General features: G+C 48.8%; 1 protein-coding gene across 5 annotated transcripts in view; it reads right to left on the reverse strand.

Moving 5' to 3' along the window:
* The window catches only part of ZMPSTE24 (zinc metallopeptidase STE24), a 106,473-nt gene that overhangs the window by 86,862 nt on the left and 261 nt on the right, over window positions 1-19,350 (reverse strand). For 2 of the 5 annotated variants that reach the window (XM_074976519.1, XM_074976518.1), the window contains exon 2: window positions 14,043-14,189. The exons of 1 other annotated variant lie outside the window; for it this stretch is intronic. In XM_074976519.1, coding sequence (XP_074832620.1) covers window positions 14,043-14,189 — 147 coding nt within the window. Of the gene's footprint in view, window positions 1-5,258; window positions 5,325-5,668; window positions 5,797-14,042; window positions 14,190-19,350 lie in introns of those variants that run through there. 2 more of the 5 variants (XM_074976517.1, XM_074976521.1) reach the window with 2 other exon arrangements.

Consider the following 19,350-nt stretch of genomic DNA (forward strand, 5'->3'; position numbering starts at 1 on the left):
CCCATCAGGTTCCTGAAGGAGTCAAAGTCCGCTTTTCTGAAGTCCAAAGTGTGTAATTTGTTGCTCTCCTTCCTTCCTTTGGTCAGGATCCTGAAGTCTACCATCTCACAATCATTGCTTCCCAGGTTGTCACGCACCTCTACCTTCCCTATTAGTTCCTCCCTGTTTGTAAGCAGCAGGTCGAGCCACGCACGACCTCTAGTCGGGTCCTTCAGCACTTGTCCTAAGAAGCGATCCCAACATTCTTCAGAAATATCCTGGACTGCTTGTGTACCGCTGTATTGGTCTCCCAACAGATGTCAGGGTAATTGAAGTCCCCCATGATAATGAGAGCCTGTGATCCGGAAACTTCTCTCAGTTGTCTAAAAAGCGCCTCACCTACCTCATTATCCCGATTTGGCGGCCTGTAGCAGACACCAACCACCACATCTCCATGCTGCCTACACTACTAAGCTTGACCCATAGATTCTCAACAGGCTTTTCTCCCTCTATGTACTGGAGTTCCAAGCAACCATAGTGCTCTCTTAAATACAGTGCAACCCCTCCTCCTCTTCTCCCTTGCCTGTTCTTCCTGAACAGTTTATACCCTTTCATGGCAGCGCTGCAGTCATGTGAGTCATCCCACCAAGTTTCTGTTATTCCAACCAAGTCATAGTTCTTGGACTGAGCCAGGGCTTCTAATTCCTCCTGCTTGTCACCCAGGCTTCTGGCATTGGTATACAAACACCTTAGATAACCTGCCAATCTACCCGCCCTCACTACTCAAACCAAGGGTCCGCTTTTGTTGTACATTCCTCTTTGCATTTCTTCCTGGCCTCCAAGTTCCTTTCTGCCCTCTCTCCGACACCACCTGCCTAACCATGCATTTACTTCCTCAGTTCAATGGTCCCTACCTTGCCCTTTCCCTTTGACAGGAAGGATGGACGAGAACACCACTTGCGCTCCAAATTTTTGGCCCTTCATCCCAGCACCACATAATCCACAGTAACCCACTCAAGGTCATTCTTGGCCGTATCATTAGTTTCCACATGCAGAAGAAGGAAGGGGTAGTATTCCGAAGGCTTGAGCAGTTTTGTAAGGCTCTCAGTCACATCCTGAATTCGAGCTCCCGGTGAACAACATACCTCACAAGATTCCAGGTCCGGTCGACGGATGGATGGTTCAGTCCCTCTTGAGGGGAGTCCCCTACCACTACCACACGTCTTTTTCTTCTGGGGATGGTGGTCATTGACCCCCCACCCTAGGACTACCTATCCCCTGTCCTGCTGTAGAAGCAGTTCTCTTGCGATTTTCTTCCTGTGAGGCTCCTTCCAAAGCATTCACCACCGCAGAACCAGTGTAGAGTGCCTGAAAGCGATTACTTATCTCTATATCAATGGGGGACTCATGTACCAGCCGTCTTTTTCTTCTAGAAGTTACATGCTGCTAGTTCTCCACTTCATCCCTTACCACCCTCCCTGGTTCTTCTGCCTGCCGTGCTTGCAAGATTAAACACTCCCTTATGTCAAGGAAATCTTCATCCTCCCTGATTGAGCATAGGGTCAATACTTGAGCCTCCAGTCCTCTAATTTCTTCTTCTAAAAGGGAGACCAGCTTGCACTTAGTGCAGACGAAATCCCTTCTTTCCTCAGGAAGACAAACATGGCGCATCCTGAGTGGGTAACAACAGCAGACTTGTCACTATCCATGCCTGCCACCCTAGAACAGTGATTTAAAAGAAAGGAAAGGGTCCCGGGCCCCGTCCAAACTCCCACTCTAAACTCCCTGTTTGCAGTCCCCTGTTCACAAGCTCACCTGTTTGCTTGAACACTGCTTTATAAAGCCCTCAACTGCCTCCAAGTCCCTCCCCTTACTGAGGCTCAGCCAATCAGCAGAGGCTTCTGGATAACAAGCTTATTTAGAAGCCAACAGATTCCAACTGCCAGTCCAAGTCCACCCTCCGGGGGGAGGCCGCGGGGGCGCCACACAGGGGAAAAAAGAAAAAAAACAACTAACAACTACACACCACAGAGCAGAAAAACACTACAGCCACAGTCAGAAAGCCCCAAACGCAACACACACCCAGACAGCCTCTTACTTTAGAATCCTGTTTTTGCTTCTCCTTCACCTGACTGGAGAACTTCCTCTCAACTCCCTGTAACAAGTAGTTGTCATAAGAGGTGCAGATGGCCCACCTGACTGTTTCTAGCAGGGCTCTGGAGAATGCTTCCAAATCAAACTTAACACAACACAGCTTACTCTTCTAAGGCAGTGGTTCCCAAACTTTTCGGCATCATGCCCACCCTCCTTTTGATTTCCGAGAGACCCTCACACCACCTCCTCTTTACCATCATCCAACCCCACCTTTAACAAAAAAATCAATTTGTAGTTCAAAATAAACACAAACTTGACATAAAAATGTTATTTAAAATTAAAAATAAGCACAAATAGCCCAAAAATTAATAAAAATGTAATATAACATCAGAAACAGCAGAAACAAAATGAATTTAATGTGAAGGATGACACTGCATGTTCTTCACAAGTTGGGAAATCCTAGGTTGGAAAAATGGAAGTGCGCAACGCAAATCGTCTTCGACATCCAGTCAATTTCTTTGTTTCATTTTTAACGTGACTAAACTTGAAAAGCTTTTTTCGCAGAGATACACTGACAAAAATGAAAGAATAATATATAGTGTTTTTATCAACTGTCATATACATTGAGAAATATTTTATCCACAATTCCTCCAAGCTTGAGGCTTACTAATTTATGAATGGGGTTGCCAGAAAAGCCGTCTGGAAAATAGCGGATATCAGACTCAATGGAGCCGTGCCGCCCCACCCTGGCTGTGGCCACACTAGGGAGTGGCATCGAAACGGTTTATCCCTGTCCGACATTTAGAAATAAGTTATATAAGCTATTTCAAAATAAGTGCTATGGAAGCAACGACACACAAAACGCGGATGAAAAGACTCCCAGTCATTTCGAAATGGAGCAGCTACACAGCCACAGCTTCATTTCGAAATAATGGGGCAGGAAATGGCGACGGCAGGGTCAAGTGGCTAACCAGCCCTTCCTGGAGCACAGGCCAGACGACTCCTTAAAGGACCCCTCCCAAATACATCCCCCGTGCACATGCTGAGGATGCTGGCTGCTTGCAGCATGCGAGTTCCAGCACAGCACTCAACAGAGCCTTAGTTAGCCACCACACCACTGCCTGCCATGGACCCGCAGCACATCACTGACAGGGACACCTTGGCCAGCCCGAGGGCCATTCTGACAGCATACCATATGAGGCTACATGCTGCCCGACACATGGCCAGCCTCCTACAGGCTCCCCCCATGGTGCATCTGGAGCACCCCGTGTTGCAGCCCCACCAGAGGGGAGTGGTGGGACATCATCCTCAGAAAGTGGGATGATGACCAGTGGCTCCACAACTTCCAGATGACTCAGACTACCTTCATGGAGCTGTGCCATTGGCTGGCACCAGCACTTCGCCACCAGGACACCCGCATGCGGCCCACGCTCCTCCTGGAGAAACGAGTAGCCATCACCGTGTGGAAGATGGCCGCCCTAGACAGCAACCACCCAGTCAGCCACCAATTCGGGGTGGGGAAGGTCACTCTCGGGGTTGTCCTCCTTGAGGTAAGGCACCCAGGGCCACACACCCACAGCGGGGTCCCTGGGAGGGGGGTCCCAGGGAGTGGGTCCCCCATATGCTACCACGCACTGACAGGTGCCTGTGCCCTCTACCCCTACAGGTTGTCGCCGCCACCAACAGGATCCTCCTGTGCTGCCTGACCCGCCTTGGAGACATGGACACTGCCATGGCCGGCTTCCAACAGCTGGGATTCCCCAACTGCATTGGTGCATTGGACGGTACCCACATCACCATCCGGGCCCCACCACACAACCGGGGACGGTACATCAACCGAAAGAGCTACCACTCCATCCTCTTCCAGGCCCTCGTGGATGCCCGAGGACATTTCACGGACATCTGTGTGGGCTGGCCAGGCAGGGCCCACGATCTGCGGAACTCATGGCTTGGCCAAAGGATGGCAGAGGGCACCTACATCCCCCCCATGGGAGCTGCCGGTCGGGGACGTGACCATGCCCCTGGGCATCATCGCCAATGCTGCCTACCCACTCCAGGTCTGGCTAATGCGCCCCTACACGGGACACACCATTGAGAACCAGGACCTCTTCAATGCCTGCCTCAACCAGGCCAGGAACACCATGAAGCGAGCATTCAGCCATCTGAAGGTGCATTTCAGGTGCCTCTGATGTGCCTGGAGGTAGGCATGTCCAGCATGCTCGCAGTCGTGGGCACCTGCTGTGCACTCCACAACCTCGTGGAGCAAGCAGGAGCTCTTTGTGGCACAATGGGCAGCCAAGGCTGTGCAGTGAGAAGCCAGGTGTGGTCCCATGTCACCAGGTGCACCAGGATGGGAGGTTGTGTGGGAGACTTTTACCTGGGGGCCGCCATGACCTGGCCCGGCTCACCCCCATGTCCATTCTCACCCCTGCCCCACCAGCAGCCCCTTTGCCATCCCCACCGAGGCAGGACACATAGCACTGTTAAATAAATTCAACTGCTAGTTTTGGAACACAAAGAACGTGTGACTATTTACATGCAGGGGGAAGGCAGGGATGAACTATATACATGGGGAGGTGGGGGCCCTCAATGCTCCGTCAGAGTGGCTGGTTGGTAGCCACGACGGCCCCTGGAGCCGTGACCACCCCAGGTCTGGGGACCACGGTGGGGCCAGGATGGGGCATGTGGAACAGGGAGTTAGGGCTGGACCAGGGCATCTAGGGGCTCAGACTCATGGGGAGGAGGGGAGGGAGCCACAGACAGGCAGGGCTCGCCCAGCCACAGCCAGCATGCCAACTCCCACTGCTCGTCCAGGGTCATGTCAGCCGGGAGCAGAGCTGCAAGGGCAGAGGGGGTGCGGGGAAGGGAGGCCTGGGGCAGAGGCGGGAGCCAGGGAAGAGGAGAGGACCAGGGAGGAAGTGGGGGCTGGGGCAGAGAGGCGTACTGCGGGAAAGGCCATCCATGGGGTGGGCAGCTGGGCCAGGCAGTTGGCGACAGCCTGGGTCAGGGTGTCAAGATACGCAGCCACCGATCCCAGGCTGCCCACTCCATGGAGAGCCATTCCCACAGCAAGCGGTTCTGCTCCCGCCATGCAGCCATGTGGGCTGCCGCCAGATCATCTGCCCAGCTGCAGAGGCAGCTCCTCCCACCATAGCACCCAGTCCAGGGAGGCTTCGCCCCCTCACCCTCCTCTGCTTCTGCGGGGCTCCTGGGCACGTCCAGGGGGCTGGGGTGGCTGGCAGATGCCAAGGCTGTGAAGACATAAGGCGAGAGAGTGGTGCCCCATCAGTCATGAGCCCGGGTAACGTGGGCCAGCAGCCTTGTCCCCACCACCATCCCACCCCACTTGTGGTGAGTGGCTCTGGGGTGGCCCATCTTCTGTGGGGTCCGTCAATGTGGGGCCGTTATAGTGGCTGCCCCAGCTCTGCTGGGCTTCTGACCTCATGGCAGCCCATGGCCCCATGCGGGGGCCCCCCCCGCTGGCAGTGCTGACAGCCATCCCCGGGTCCCTGGTCCATGGCCGTGTGCTGAGTCGGGGACCGCTCCCCCTTCCCCCGCCCCCCGCATGACCAGGGCACCCCACGCCTGGTCCTACCTGAGGGTTCCTCAGATGGTTCAGGGGAGGCCCTGGTGGAGGTAGCCTGGCTAGGGCCCTCAGAGGGCTCAGCAATGCACAGCAGTCCTTTGTTCCCACTGTCACTGTCCCAGGTGCCAGCAGGCACGTCAGGGCCTGTGGGGGTATAAGGGGCATGGAGGGTCCTGGCTGGGGCTCCTCGCCCTGCCCCTCTAGCTCCACCGTGTCCAGGGTCTCCTTGGGTGGTGCAGCCTCCCTGGGTCCCAGCAGCTGGTGGAGCTCCCTGAACTAGGGGCAGGTGGCCGGCACTGCACCTGACTGCCTGGCCGAGTCCCTTGCTCAACCATAGCCCTGCCGCAGCTCCTTCAGTTTGGAGCGGACCTGGTCGGGGGCCCTTGCAGCAAGGTTGCTGGTGAGACGGGCGAAGGCGTCCGTGTTTCTCTTCCACCCCTCTGTCCTGAGCAGGATGTACTCATCCCCCCAGACAGCCAGCAGGTCCTGGACTTGAGCTTCCAGCCAGAGGGTCCCCCTCCACTTTGGGGGCTACCCAGAGCCCTGGGAGCACTGCCACTCAGACCCCTTGGCTCCACAGGGATCCTGGGGGGGCAGGTCTTGGCTGCTAGCCATCCGTCCAGCCACAAAGAGGTATCACTTTCTGGGGATGCTAGGGAGTGTCATCTGGCCACCTCATGCTCCCACATATGCCAGCACACTCAGCTTTCTGTACAGGGTTTCTGTGTCCCTGCAGCTTTAAGGCTCCCACAGCTGACACCCATAGAGCTCTGGCTGCTGGTGGGAGGGGCTGGCTCTGTGGAAGACTTTTCATTTCAAAATGGCAGCCAGGGAGTGGCTACACACAATTTCGAAATTAACATCGAAAGGAGGCATTATTCCCAACACAGGAGTGGAATAACTATTTCAAAATGAATGCCTTTTAATTTTGAAATTAATTTTGAAATGAGCAATTGCTGTGTAGTCCCTCTCCTGCTCATTTCAAAATTTCCCCTAATTTTGAAATAATTTTCTAAATGACCTGCTAGTGTGGCCACAGCCCCTGAGCCACATGCCAACTGCCAGAGACTTAGTACTGCCCCCCCGCCAGCCCCGGCACCCTCTTTGCTCCTACCGAACCTTAACCCCAGCTGGACTGACACCAGCCCAGACGCTGGCTGCGAAGGCTGGTTCCACCCCCATGCCGGACATGGCAATGGCCCCACGAGCACCAGCTCAACTGCAAATGGGCCTGAGCCCCGTGCCAGCTGCCAGACCTGCCCACGCCCGCCACCCACCTGCCTGAGCCCTGCGCTGCCAGACCTGCCTGCCAGCCAGACATCAGAGCCTGCCTGCCTGCCAGCCACCTGAACCGTCCACCCAAGCTGCAGGTCAGCCACCCAAGCCCCACACTGCCAGGGCCAGCTGCCCTTCTGCCAGCCTAAGCAACCCAAGCTGGGGCCAGCCACCTGAGCCCCACACTGCCCGGGCCAGCCAACTGAGCCGAAGCCACCCGCCCGAGCCCCTACCCTTCCCCAAAGCCATGCACCATCAGCCCCCTGCTCTCACCCCATCTCCCTCCCTTTCCTTTGAGCCAGGTTCCCCCAGCACCCCATCTAACCCCATCCCCCTCCTCCTCCCACCTCACAACCCACACTCCTTTGCAGGAGGCAACTAGCTCCATGTGGGTCTTCACCAACTGTCTGCTTTTTATAGCAGCTGTGCCAGGTTGCCCACATAAAATGGCAGGGGCTGAGAGCTGGAAGCAAAGGCTGGCTCTTTCTTGGAATCGCAGGAGTGACGAGATGTGGGGGGATGCTGATAGCCTCACAATCCCCCTTGGAATTTCGTCACGGCCCCCAGTTAGGGAAACCATGTTCTAAGGAGATATCAGGTTCAGACAGGTGGACAACAAAATTCACTTACATGTAACTGGTTGTTTGCTTTGGGGACAAAGTCCCAAAATAAGCTTATAATAAAAATTTCTGGAAAGAACAGAAGATGAGAAGAAGGGATGACGGAAGATGAGCTCACACCCTCATGTATGTGGAATTGTGGCAACAAAGAAAGGACCTTAATGGACAAAAGTCAGACAGCAAGGTAAACATCATAGTCTGTTAATGAGGATCAAGCCTGACTGAGGGATAACATGATGCATTATTGGTGTAAGACACACTAATACTGACAGAAGGAAATTTCAAAATGATAGAAATGCAGGTCAAGATGGGAATTCAAAAAGTCATCTAAAATCAGATCTTAAAGCAGGAACAAGTAAACCTTACCCATGTCCAAGAGGTGTTTGTCCAACCGATTCTGAAAAATCGTTAGTGATGGGGATTCCACAACATCCTGTGGAAGCTTATTCCAGAGTTTATCTATCCCTTATCAATAGAAAAAAAGTCTGAATATGAAACCTAAATTTCTTGTTCTATCTAAAGCCAATTGCTTTTTATCCTTCCTTCAGTGGACAGTGAGGGCAACTGATTATACTCCTCTTTATAAAAGTCCCAAGCATATCTGAGGACTTATTAGATCACCCCTCAAGTCTTCTTTCCTCAAGACAAAGCCACCAGTATTTTCTATTCCTCCTCATAGGTCCAGTTTTCTAAACTTTTTTCATATTTCTGCTCTCTTCTGGGCTCTCTCCAGTTTGTCCACACTTGTCTTCAAATGTGATGTCCAGAACTCAAGTACTCCAATGCGGGCCAAGTACAGCCAAATTGTCACCTCCCATGTCTTACATATGCCTGATAATACACTTCAGAACATCACCAGCCTCTCTCACAATTGCATCACACTGTTGACTTGTATTCAATTTGTGAACCACTCTAACCCCAGACCCTTTTCAGGACTACCACCAACTACTCAATTATTCCTCAAAGCAGGACTTACCAGAACTGCAGGTCTGGCCTTTGTGAATGCAGAGAAGCTACTACAGAGCTATATTAGCTATGGTGCCAAGTTGCAAGCTGAGACAAGATAACCCTAGCCCTAAGAACTGTTATTCTTCCAGAGATTGCTCCTTCAGTGGTATCCACTGGAACAGCTCTAGAGGCCCAAGTTGTGTAGTTGTGCCAGAATTGGGCGAACTACAGCTCATGGGCTGTGATGGACCTGTCAGACCTTTTAATCCATCCTTCCAGCTCCCACAACGAATGAGATGGGGAGGGGGGGGCTTGCTCTGCTCCAGTGATCCAGCTGGGGTCTGGGGTTGGAGGCTTACTTTACCCCACATAGCATGGCCCTCCTCCAGTTCCTACACTTAGGGGCAGACAGGCAGTGCTGCATACTGCCCTACCCCCAGCCCTGGCTCTGCAGCTCCCACTGGCTGGGAACCACAGCCTATGAGAGTTATGGGGTGACATATGCAGACAGTGCTGTGCACAGAGTTTTCTGGCCACCCCTCTGTACAGGAGCCAGAAGGGGGACATACTGCAGCTTCTGTGAGCTGCATTCTCTGACCACAGCCCTGATCCCCCTCCTGGACCCAATTCTGGAGCACTCATCTGCACTCCAAACCCCTTATCTCCATCCCCACCCCAGAGCCTGGAGCCCTCACCCCACCTCCCAACTTCAACGCTGTTGCACAAATGAACTCCTGATTTTTGGTCCTCACAGGTCCGTACCCCTTTATGGTATGAGTGGTCATGATTGTTAGAGGTGGAACCTTTGCCTGTTCATAGTAAGTTTGGATGCAGGCAGTTATTCAGGACAAGATTCTGTGATATGACACATACAGACATCTCATCCCCTCTGCTATTGCTATGAAGAACTGTGTCTTGGTCGCCTCCCAATTGAAGCACCCTCCCAAAGCCTGTACCACACACCCCGCTGTCCTCCAGCCTCTGCCCCAAAATTCACTACCAGACCCTGTGCCTCCCACCCCAACCCCGAGTTAATTCCAGAGACTGTCCCAGCTGCCATGCTCTGAATCCCTCAGCCCCAACCCAGAGAATGCATCCCAACCCCTTGCTCTAAAAGTGAGAGCAGGCGACCACAAATGAAGAAAGTTGGTGGGGGGCTTGGGGAAGGATCAGGAAGGGGCATGGCCATTGTGAAGAGGTAGAACAAGGGGTGGTACAGGTTAGCGACTGCTGCACTGGGACCATGGAGGGCTTGTCTCAGATGGTGCCACAGTGCTGCATGGAGTTCAAACACTCTCTGCTCCTTTCTGTCCACAGTTGCTTTCGTTGATGAATAGTAACAGAGAGGGAGCCATGCTAGTCTATATACTATCAAAACAAAAAAGCAGTCAAGTAGCACTTTAAAGACTAACAAAATAATTTATTAGGTGAGTTTTCATGGGACAGACCCACTTCTTCAGACCATAGCCATACCAGAACAGACTCAATATTTAAAGCATAGAGAACCAAAAACAGTAATCAAAGTTGACAAGTCAGAAAAAAAATTATCAAGGTGAGCAAATCAGAGAGCAGAGGGGTGGCGGGGGGGAGTCAAGAATTAGATTATAGGGGTTCTTTGGCATACTTGACTTAATGTCCCAGAAAATTTGCATCCCGGTTCAAACCACATGTTAACGTGTTGAATTTGAACATGAAAGAGAGTTCAGCAGCTTCTCTTTCTAAAGCAGACTGAAAATTCTTCTTCAATAAGACACAAACTCTTAAGTCATTAACAGAATGGCCCACTCCATAAAAATGTAGACTAACTAACTGTTAGTCATGTGGTTTGAACCGGGATGCAAATTTTCTGGAACATTATAGGGGCTCTTTGGCACACTTGACTTAATCTAATTCTTGACTCCCTACCCCCTACCCCTCTGCTCTCTGATTTGCTCGCCTTGATAATTTTTTTCTGATTTGTCAACTTTGATTACTGTTTTTGGTTCTCTAAGCCTTAAATATTGAGTCTGTTCTGGTATGGCTATGGTCTGAAGAAGTGGGTCTGTCCCACGAAAGCTCACCTAATAAATTATTGTGTTAGTCTTTAAAGTGCTACTTGACTGCTTTTTTGTTTTCATTGATGAGGGTGCTTTAGGGGTTGGCAGAATCAGGGGCAACAGCAGGTTCTCTGGCACTTGGAAAGCCTCTGGGATTGAAAAAGCCAGCAGACACCTGATCCCATGGCTGCTCCTGGGAGTTGGTAATGGGTCCTACATCAGATTGAGTAGAGTTGGCAGTATCATCAGAGTATCACTATGCTAGTCACTTCCTGCTCATTCGTCCTCTGCACTGAAGAATGCCCTCTCATATAAGTTAGCTACAATATCTATAAACTATGAATGTAGAAAGTCCAAACTACAGGGAAAGAAAGCTTGCTACAGAAAGAGGGGATGTTCTAGGAACTGTCCTGGGTGGTAAGAAGGAGCTGAGAGGTGTGGGACCAGCAGTGCTCTTCACAAGTGACTCCAGAGAGTACTGGAGCCAGCCCAACAAAGGCCATTGAGAAAAATAATCTCCAGCAACTGAACATGCAGTGCACATCTACCTTGCATGGAATGGCCATGAGCAAGCATTCAAAGAAGTTGACAGCAGACAGGCAGCTTGCAAGAGTTATAAGAGTCCCTCTTGTGGCAGCCCACAGTTCCAAACCTGAGGGACGACTGAACTCGTCAACATCCCGGAAGTGACCTCATGACCCTCAATTTACTTGAGAGCTGGGGAAAGTTGGACACAGCTGCATGACCCTGAGCAGTGGGATTCATAATCCGTACATGTCACGCCTCGTATGAGAGCTCCTGATTTCTTGCACCACTCAGCCAAAGAGCTGTAAGCTCTGCCTTCCTCACATTCTCACTGATTTAATTTACTTTGTGGTTTTTCCATTAATGTCCCTGCAAGACAAAGAAGGACAGAAAGACTAAAAAGAGGGAAAGATCAGGAAATGAAGCAAAGCCTCCACATTTCTGTGCAAAGGACACACAACTGGAGGGAGGCCATAATGACTGAGGCTCAGGATGAGGTTTCAGAAGTGTTTTCTTTCTTGCTTTTTGTAGGTGGTAATATGATAGCATATGTCCATTAATTCGTCAATTTAGAAGGGGAAAACCAGAGAAATGACAGTTAAATAATTACTCAATCCCCCCTCCTTTGGTTTTGGTTCAAATGTAGGACATGCTAAAATTTTTTAAATTCTAACAGCTCCTATAATTGCTCCAAAATTCAGAAGGGAGGCAGGTGGGTGGGTGGGTGTGTGAGAGAGAGAGAGAGAGAAAGAGAAACATATTTTTAGAATACTGACATTTGACAAAATTTGACTTTTTTTTACCAGCTAAAATAAAATCTACAATGTTACAATCCACGGGAAAAATTCTAATGCATATGCCATATATGACTGATATAGTTAGAATTGTAAAAAACAACTTTTTCTTGAAAAGCAATCAACAATATAGAAGTTAAGATGCAACCTACTTTTTCAACTCTGTTCCCTTCTCCATATGCTTTACAATAATCTAGTTATATGATCTTAAAATAGTGTAAGCTGACACTATTTCCCCAAACTTGCTTTGCAATCAGTCAGCTTTGCATTTTCACATAGTTGTGCATATTTATAACTATAACCAATAACTTTAAGGAAAAACGTATAACAAACTATTTTCCACACATTGCTTTGGAAACACTTATATCCCTGACAGGTAATTTAGTTTTTCTAGCTTCTAGTTAAACTATTCTGAAAACTAAACTCTTGCCCCATAAAGCTGACATTAGAACATATGTATATTTCTAGCTTAGACATATTGATAGTTATGGAGTGTTTTAAACTACAGAACAAAAAGATATATTAATAGTTATGTACATAAAGGTACTTACTATTGTAGTTACATGATTAATATTGCTTATGAAAACTGATAACATTTTAATATCAGGCATTTATATGTTGTTCACATTTGTTTTCTTATGCATATCATGTCCTATTTTCTCAGCAAAATTTACAGAGTTTCAGGGCTTCTGTTGACAAAACTCCAGAGCATCTACATAGCTAAATTCCGCTGTTCTGTCACCAGAGGGCAGTGCAGTCTGGTAGTTCTCTGTCAACAGAGCAAGTTGGTTGTAGCAGCAATCTGCCAACAGGGGTTCCATAGAGACTTCCCTGTCGACAGTCACTTCTGTCAACAGAGGCTGCCTATGTAGATGGGGCCATAATGCATCCACACAAAAAGACAGAATTATGGTGATCAATTCAAACTTTTCCATTACATTTTCTAGTTTTGTATGTTTTTTTTTTTTTTTTTTTAAAAACTAACAATAATCAAACACAAATGAACACATAGGCCATTTCTACACAGGCCACAGGGAGCAAAATATGCTAATGAGGTGTGGATGCAAATTCCCCATGCCTCATTAGCATAACATCACGTGATTTGGAGTCCGGAAGCACAGTCTCCCAGACTCCAAATCACAGGATGTTATGCTAATGAGGTGTGGGGAATTTGCATCCATGTCTCATTAGCATATTTTGCTCCATGTATTAGCATGAAACAGCCATACTGCCCAAGGAAAAGGAACAAATGATAACCATAACGTAAGACCTCCAAGTTTAGCAGGCTTACAAATTTACTATCAGATCAATGTGGTACCTGTCTACAGGAAGCCTTAACAATTCTGCAGATACCTGCATCCACTGCTGCACATATCCACAAATCATTTCTGTGGGTTGCAGATCAGGGCTATGTCTTCATGAGCCCTCCCTTCGAAAGTGGGATGCTAATGAGATACGTTGGGATATGCTAATGAGGTGTTCCATGACTATGCACCACCTAATTAGCATAATGATAGCCACGGCAATTCAAAATTGCCGCTTTTGGAATTGCACACCTCCCGTGTAGATGAGGGCCTTTTGAAAGGAACCCCCAGGTCTTCAAAAGCCTCTTATTCCTATCTGCTTTTAGGAATAAGGGGCTTTCAAAGACTGCAGGGGGTGTCCTTTCGAAAGGCCCCCCATTTGCACGGGTGGAGCACAATTCGAAAGCAGCACTCTTGAATTGCTGCAGCCAGTGTTATGCTAATAAGGCACTGTGTATTCATGGCAGCATCTCATTAGCATATCCCAAAGTGTTACATTAGCATCTCCCTTTCAAAAGGTGGGGGGGTTACTGTAGACACAGCCTAGATGTATCTGCATAGATCTCTAAGTGTCAGCACAGTGGCTTTCTTGTTAATGTAGAAAAGTAAGATCTGCCATGTTCATGTTGACTAAATAAGAGGTATTTCAAGAATGAGAGAGCAATCTTGCTGTGAAAATCTCAGCTATTTTTGCAGTGATGGCATAGCCCAAAGACAGAAATCTTATCAAAGACTGCACTCACAGTATGAGGCTGACAAGGCATGCTATAGCATTAACCTTTGTGCTATATAGTTACATTTGAAGGATTAAATTTTAAGTTGTTCTTGGTCAGAGCCAATGAAAAGTATTGGATAAACTACAAAACCACTGTAATACTTACAGTCCCCTCTAGCTCCGAATAGAGGCCCGACCAAAAACTGAAAGTACTTTTGTCTAGTTGATACAAACGAGACTTTTCAAATGTTTCTGAATCCATGATCTGTCCTAATTCCTGTGGGACATGTGTCGTTGTTCTATATACCCTCCTCTGAAAGAGAAAGATTAAAATTAATATGCTGGAGAAAACTCAAAATGGCTTTCACAAAGGGATATCATGCTTCGCCAATCTATTAGAATGGAATAAGAAAGAAGATCCTCCCACGCAAAACAATCCCAACTATAAATATAATGTGCATTAATTTAACTGTTGCCACTCAAGAGAGAGATCTTGGGAGTCATGGTGGATAGTTCTCTGAAAAATATCCACTAAATGTGCACCAGCAGTCAAAAGAGACAACAAAGGGGGCTATGATAGGACTACGAAATCACAAACAGTGTGAAGAAACTGAATAAAGAAATGTTATTTAACATAACCCACAAGCCAGTGGGATCACCCTATAAAATTAGTATGCAGCAAGTTTAAAAAAATGTGAGTACATCACACAATGCAATCAATCTGCAGAACTTGCTGCCATGGAGCATTATGAAAAATACAAATGGGATTTAAAGAAAAAAAGCATTAAATAAGTTTATTGAGAATAGATCTACTAACCAAAAGGATCAGGGATGAAACCCTGGCTGTGGCCGCACTTGGCCAAAACTTCAAAATGACCATGCTAATAACCAAATTGAAGCATATTAATGAGACACTGAATTGAATATTCAGCACCTCATTAGCACTCGCACACTTCTGGCCATGGCGCTTCAAAAGCACTGCTTTCAAACGAGTGGCTCGGGGCAGATACACGGGGGTCCTTTTCAAAAGGATCCCGCACATTTCAAAATCCCCTTATTCCTCTCAGCTGGGGTTGGGCTGGACAGGGGCCACAGGGAGGGAAAGAAGCTCAACTTGGCCAGCTCTAGCCACCAGCCAAGTGTCAGATTGGGAGCCATCCAGGGAGAGGGTGGGCAGGAGCAGGGCACTGAGGTCATGGGCTGTGGGGAGAACTCAAGAGAGGCTAGATCAGGCATGTGGAAATAGCCTGGGTGAGAGTGTCCTGGGTGCCAGCCACCTGATCCCAGGCCTCCCGCTCTGTTGCCAGCCACTCCTGCAGGGTGGCATGTCATGGGCCCCACAAGGGTGCAAGAGGTGGTGGGGTCCCAGCCTCCTCACCCTCTGCTGTGGGATGCCCATGACCATGTACAGGGCTCAGGTGGTCCCAAATGGCAGAGCTGTGAATACAGAAGGGGACAGAGGGACAGGCCATTAGTACCATGACCTGGCCCTGGGGACCATGTCTTCCCCCATGTCCCTCCCAGATGGCACAGGGACCCTGGGGGATCCCAGTAGCTAGGGGTCCCTGCATGGGTGGAGCATACACAGGCTTCAGTCAGACTCCCACACCTTCCCCCACTGGGTGTGCAGCCTGTGGTGCTGTCCAGGTGCTGAGTGCTGTGTGTGGCCCCCTCTGGGTCTTGGGGAGCATGGCCGTCCACAGAGTGTCTGGGATGGGGCTGGCAGCCACATGAGTGGCCCGCTGCTGGCTGTGGCAGGCACCTCCTCCCCACATGCTGGGGCATCTGAAACACACAGGACTTACCTGAAGGTCCATCCAGGAACTTGCGGGAGGCCTGGGTGGAAGGAGCCTGGCTGGACATCTCTGATGACAGAGTGATGACAAGAGTCCTGTCGCTAGAGCCCACATAATCACTGTGGGGTTTGGGTTCTGGGCCCATTGGGTGGGGGATGTTGCCAGTCCAGAGTACCTGCACTTCCTCAGGCTTGCTGTTGGGCCCCAGCTCCGGCCCAGAGGTGCCCAGGATGTGGGTAAGCAGTGCTGCCTCCTTGGGCCCAAGGTGGTTCAGCTTGGCAAAGTGGGGGAAGGTAGTGGTCACTGCCCTTGAGCGGCTGGCCACATCCTGTGCTGCTGGAGGCTTGCGGGATTCCTGCAGCCAGCACGTTCTCTGCTTTCTGACATGGGCCGTGTCTACACTAGCCAAAAACTTTGAAATTGCCATGCAAATGGCCATTTCAGAGTTTACTAATGAAGCACTGAAATACATATTAAGCACCTCATTAGCATGCAGGTGGCCGCAGCACTTCAAAATTGATGTGACTCGCCGCCACGCGGCTCGTCCAGACGAGGCTCCTTTTCGAAAGGACGCCAGCTACTTCGAAGTCCCCTTCTTCCTATGAGCAGATGGGAATAAGGGGACTTTGAAGTAGCCAGGGTCCTTTCAAAAAGGAGCTCCATCTGGACGAGCTGTGCGGCGACAAGCCGTGCAGCAGCATGCCGCATCAATTTTGAAGTGCCATGGCCGCCCGCATGCTAATGAGGCACTGAATATGTATTTCAGCACTTCATAAGTAAACTCTGAAACGGCCGTTTGTATGGCAATTTCGAAGTTTTTGGCTAGTGCAGACATAGCCATGGCATTTCTGGGTTCCTATGTCTTTCAACATGGCCAGATGCAAAGACCACAGAGTCCCAGTTGTGCTGGCATGGGCATCTCCATGCTCCAGCTGGCCAGCACCATGTTGGACTACTCTTTCAAAAGCGCAGCCCACAGAGCATCTACACGTTTTCTTTCTAAATGCAGTTTCAAGATGATCTTCTTGAAATTGGAATGGAAGAACAATTTTGAAAGCAGCCCACGTCTGTGTGAATAAATGCTTCCTTTTGTTTGCTTTAAACCTGCTACCCATTAATTTCATTTGGGGCCCCCTAGGTTCTTATGTTACGAGAATAAGTAAAATAACTTTTCCTTATTCACTTTTTCCATACTGGTCCTGATTTTATAGGCCTCTACCATATCCCTCCTTAATCTCCTCTTTTCTAGGATGAAAAGTGCCATGTTTTTGAGATGATGCGACTGACCACACCTGTATGCAATATTCAAGATGTAGGCATACCATGGATTTACATAAAGCAATAAGATATTCTCTGCTTTATTCTCTATTCCTTTTTAAATAATTCCTAACATTTTGGTTGCTTTTTTGACTGCTGTTGCACACCGAGTGGATGTTTTCAGAGAACTATCCACAATTCCAAGATCTCATTCTTGACGGGTTATAGCAAGGTTTACACCCTATCACTCAAGCATACAATACAGAAAAATACAGTAAAAGAAAATCTAGAGTTGCCAGTTGCCACTAAGAATCATTTTCTTATTTTATATTATATAATACAAATACATGCCCCTTATTTGGAACATCATGGCCACAGACCACAGCGATGATGCCGTAAGTCTGCCCATATTCCCCATTTTACTTCAGCATAACTCAGTTTTTCCAAGTAAACCCCAATTCTGTACTTGTTTTCTCAAAAAGATGAAGTGCCAGTGAGTTCAATGAGGCTTACTCCAAAATAAAGTGCACTCTAAGCACAGTCAGTTTTAGTGTTTTGGTAAGTTGACAAATTAATCCTCCATGCCCCCAGCCATTCTACAAGAGAGAGATTTCTCTCAGGCACATCAGTCTATGCTTAGATGACTAGCTAAATCAAGACATGAATCCACAGATTCTCTCTCATTCAGTATTCACTGCCCTACTGAATGGCTGTGCCTGCATTAGAACAGCACTTAAAGGCTACGTCTACACTAGCCCCAAACTTTGAAATGGCCACACAAATGGCCATTTCGAAGTTCACTAATGAAGCGTTGAAATGCATATTCAGCGCTTCATTAGCATGAGGGCGGCCGCGGCACTTCAAAATTGACGCGCCTCGCGGCTCATCCCGATGGGGCTCCTTTTCGAAAGGACCCCGCCTACTTCGAAGTCCCCTTATTACATGGGAATAAGGGGACTTCGAAGTAGGCGGGGTCCTTTCGAAAAGGAGCCCCGTCGGGATGCGGCGGTGAGGTGCGTCAATTTCGAAGTGTCACGGCCGCCCACATGCTAACGAAGCGCTGAATATGCATTTCAGCGCTTCATTAGTAAACTTCGAAATGACCATTTGCGTGGCCATTTCGAAGTTTGGGGCTAGTGTACACATGGCCAAAGACTGTTTTTTTTTCTCTCTCTCTCTCTCCCTCCCTCCCAGCTCTCCATCCAAACACATAGGCTGTGGCTACACTAGCCCTGCCTTTCACAAGGGGTATGCTAATGAGGCACTGCCATGAATATGCAGTGCCTCATTAGCATAATGGCAGCCACACATGCTTCGAAAGTGCTGCTTTCTAAATGCACGCCACTTGTGTAGACAGGGGCCTTTCGAAAGGACCCCAGGACTTTGAAAGCCCCTTCTTTACAACACCAAATGCAGTGTGCATTTCGAAAGCGGCACTTTCGAAATGTGGGTGGCCGCCATTATGCTAATGAGGCACCGCATATTCATGACAGTGCCTCATTAGCATCTGCCGAAGTGGCTCATTAGCATACCTCTTTTGAAAGGTGAGGGATAGTGTAGCCATAGCCATATTCATCAAATTGTACATTGCTTATGGCAGCACTCAAATTAGGTGTCGGTCAAACCCAATAAGACTGAATCATATGCTACTCAAACACATTTGTCCGGATGAGTCAGCAGTGAAAGTGATATAAATAGTGCAATCTAATTGTTCAATAAGTGTCCCTCAAACCCTCAGAAACATTCTTAGGCTATGTCTACACTACTCCAGCACATCGACCTGCTTAGGGTCAATCTTCCAGGGTTTAATTACATGCATCAAATATAGACACACAAAATCAACATCTCTGGGGTCTCAGTTGACCCCTGTACTCCTTGCCAAATGTCAGGAGTAAGGCTATGTCTACACTTGAACTCCTCTTTTGACAGAGAAATGCAAATGAGGGAAATAAAAATACAAATGAGACACTGATTTACACATCTCATCCTTCATTTGCATAATCTTTTTGAAAGAGATTCTGACGAAAGAAAAAAGCAGTGTAGATGGGGCTCTTTCAAAAATAAACCCCCATTTTCAAAAGAACACGTCTTCCTATTTTGCTTCACGATTTATTTCACTTTAAAGCATAAGGGTTACACTTCTGTGTACTGCTACCTGTACTTCATCCAGTCTCCCTCATCCTACCAACTCTCTGTGTTACAGGGACCTTATGCAATACGCCTCAATCTTGTTTCTGCCGGGACCTCTGTGGACGCTCATTATCCTCTGTTCCCTAATCACGCCCTCTTACTCTTCGCCTCCTCCCTTGAAGTTGTATGCGCCTCTCCAGCCATGCCGCACCTACAAAGGCCCCATCCACCATGATATGATTCACCTTTTTCCCTCTCACCTGCTAGGAGCCATACCTCGCCCCCGCGTGC

The sequence above is a fragment of the Carettochelys insculpta genome, chromosome 24, assembly GCF_033958435.1.
Source record: "Carettochelys insculpta isolate YL-2023 chromosome 24, ASM3395843v1, whole genome shotgun sequence".
Classification (NCBI taxonomy): domain Eukaryota; kingdom Metazoa; phylum Chordata; order Testudines; family Carettochelyidae; genus Carettochelys; species Carettochelys insculpta.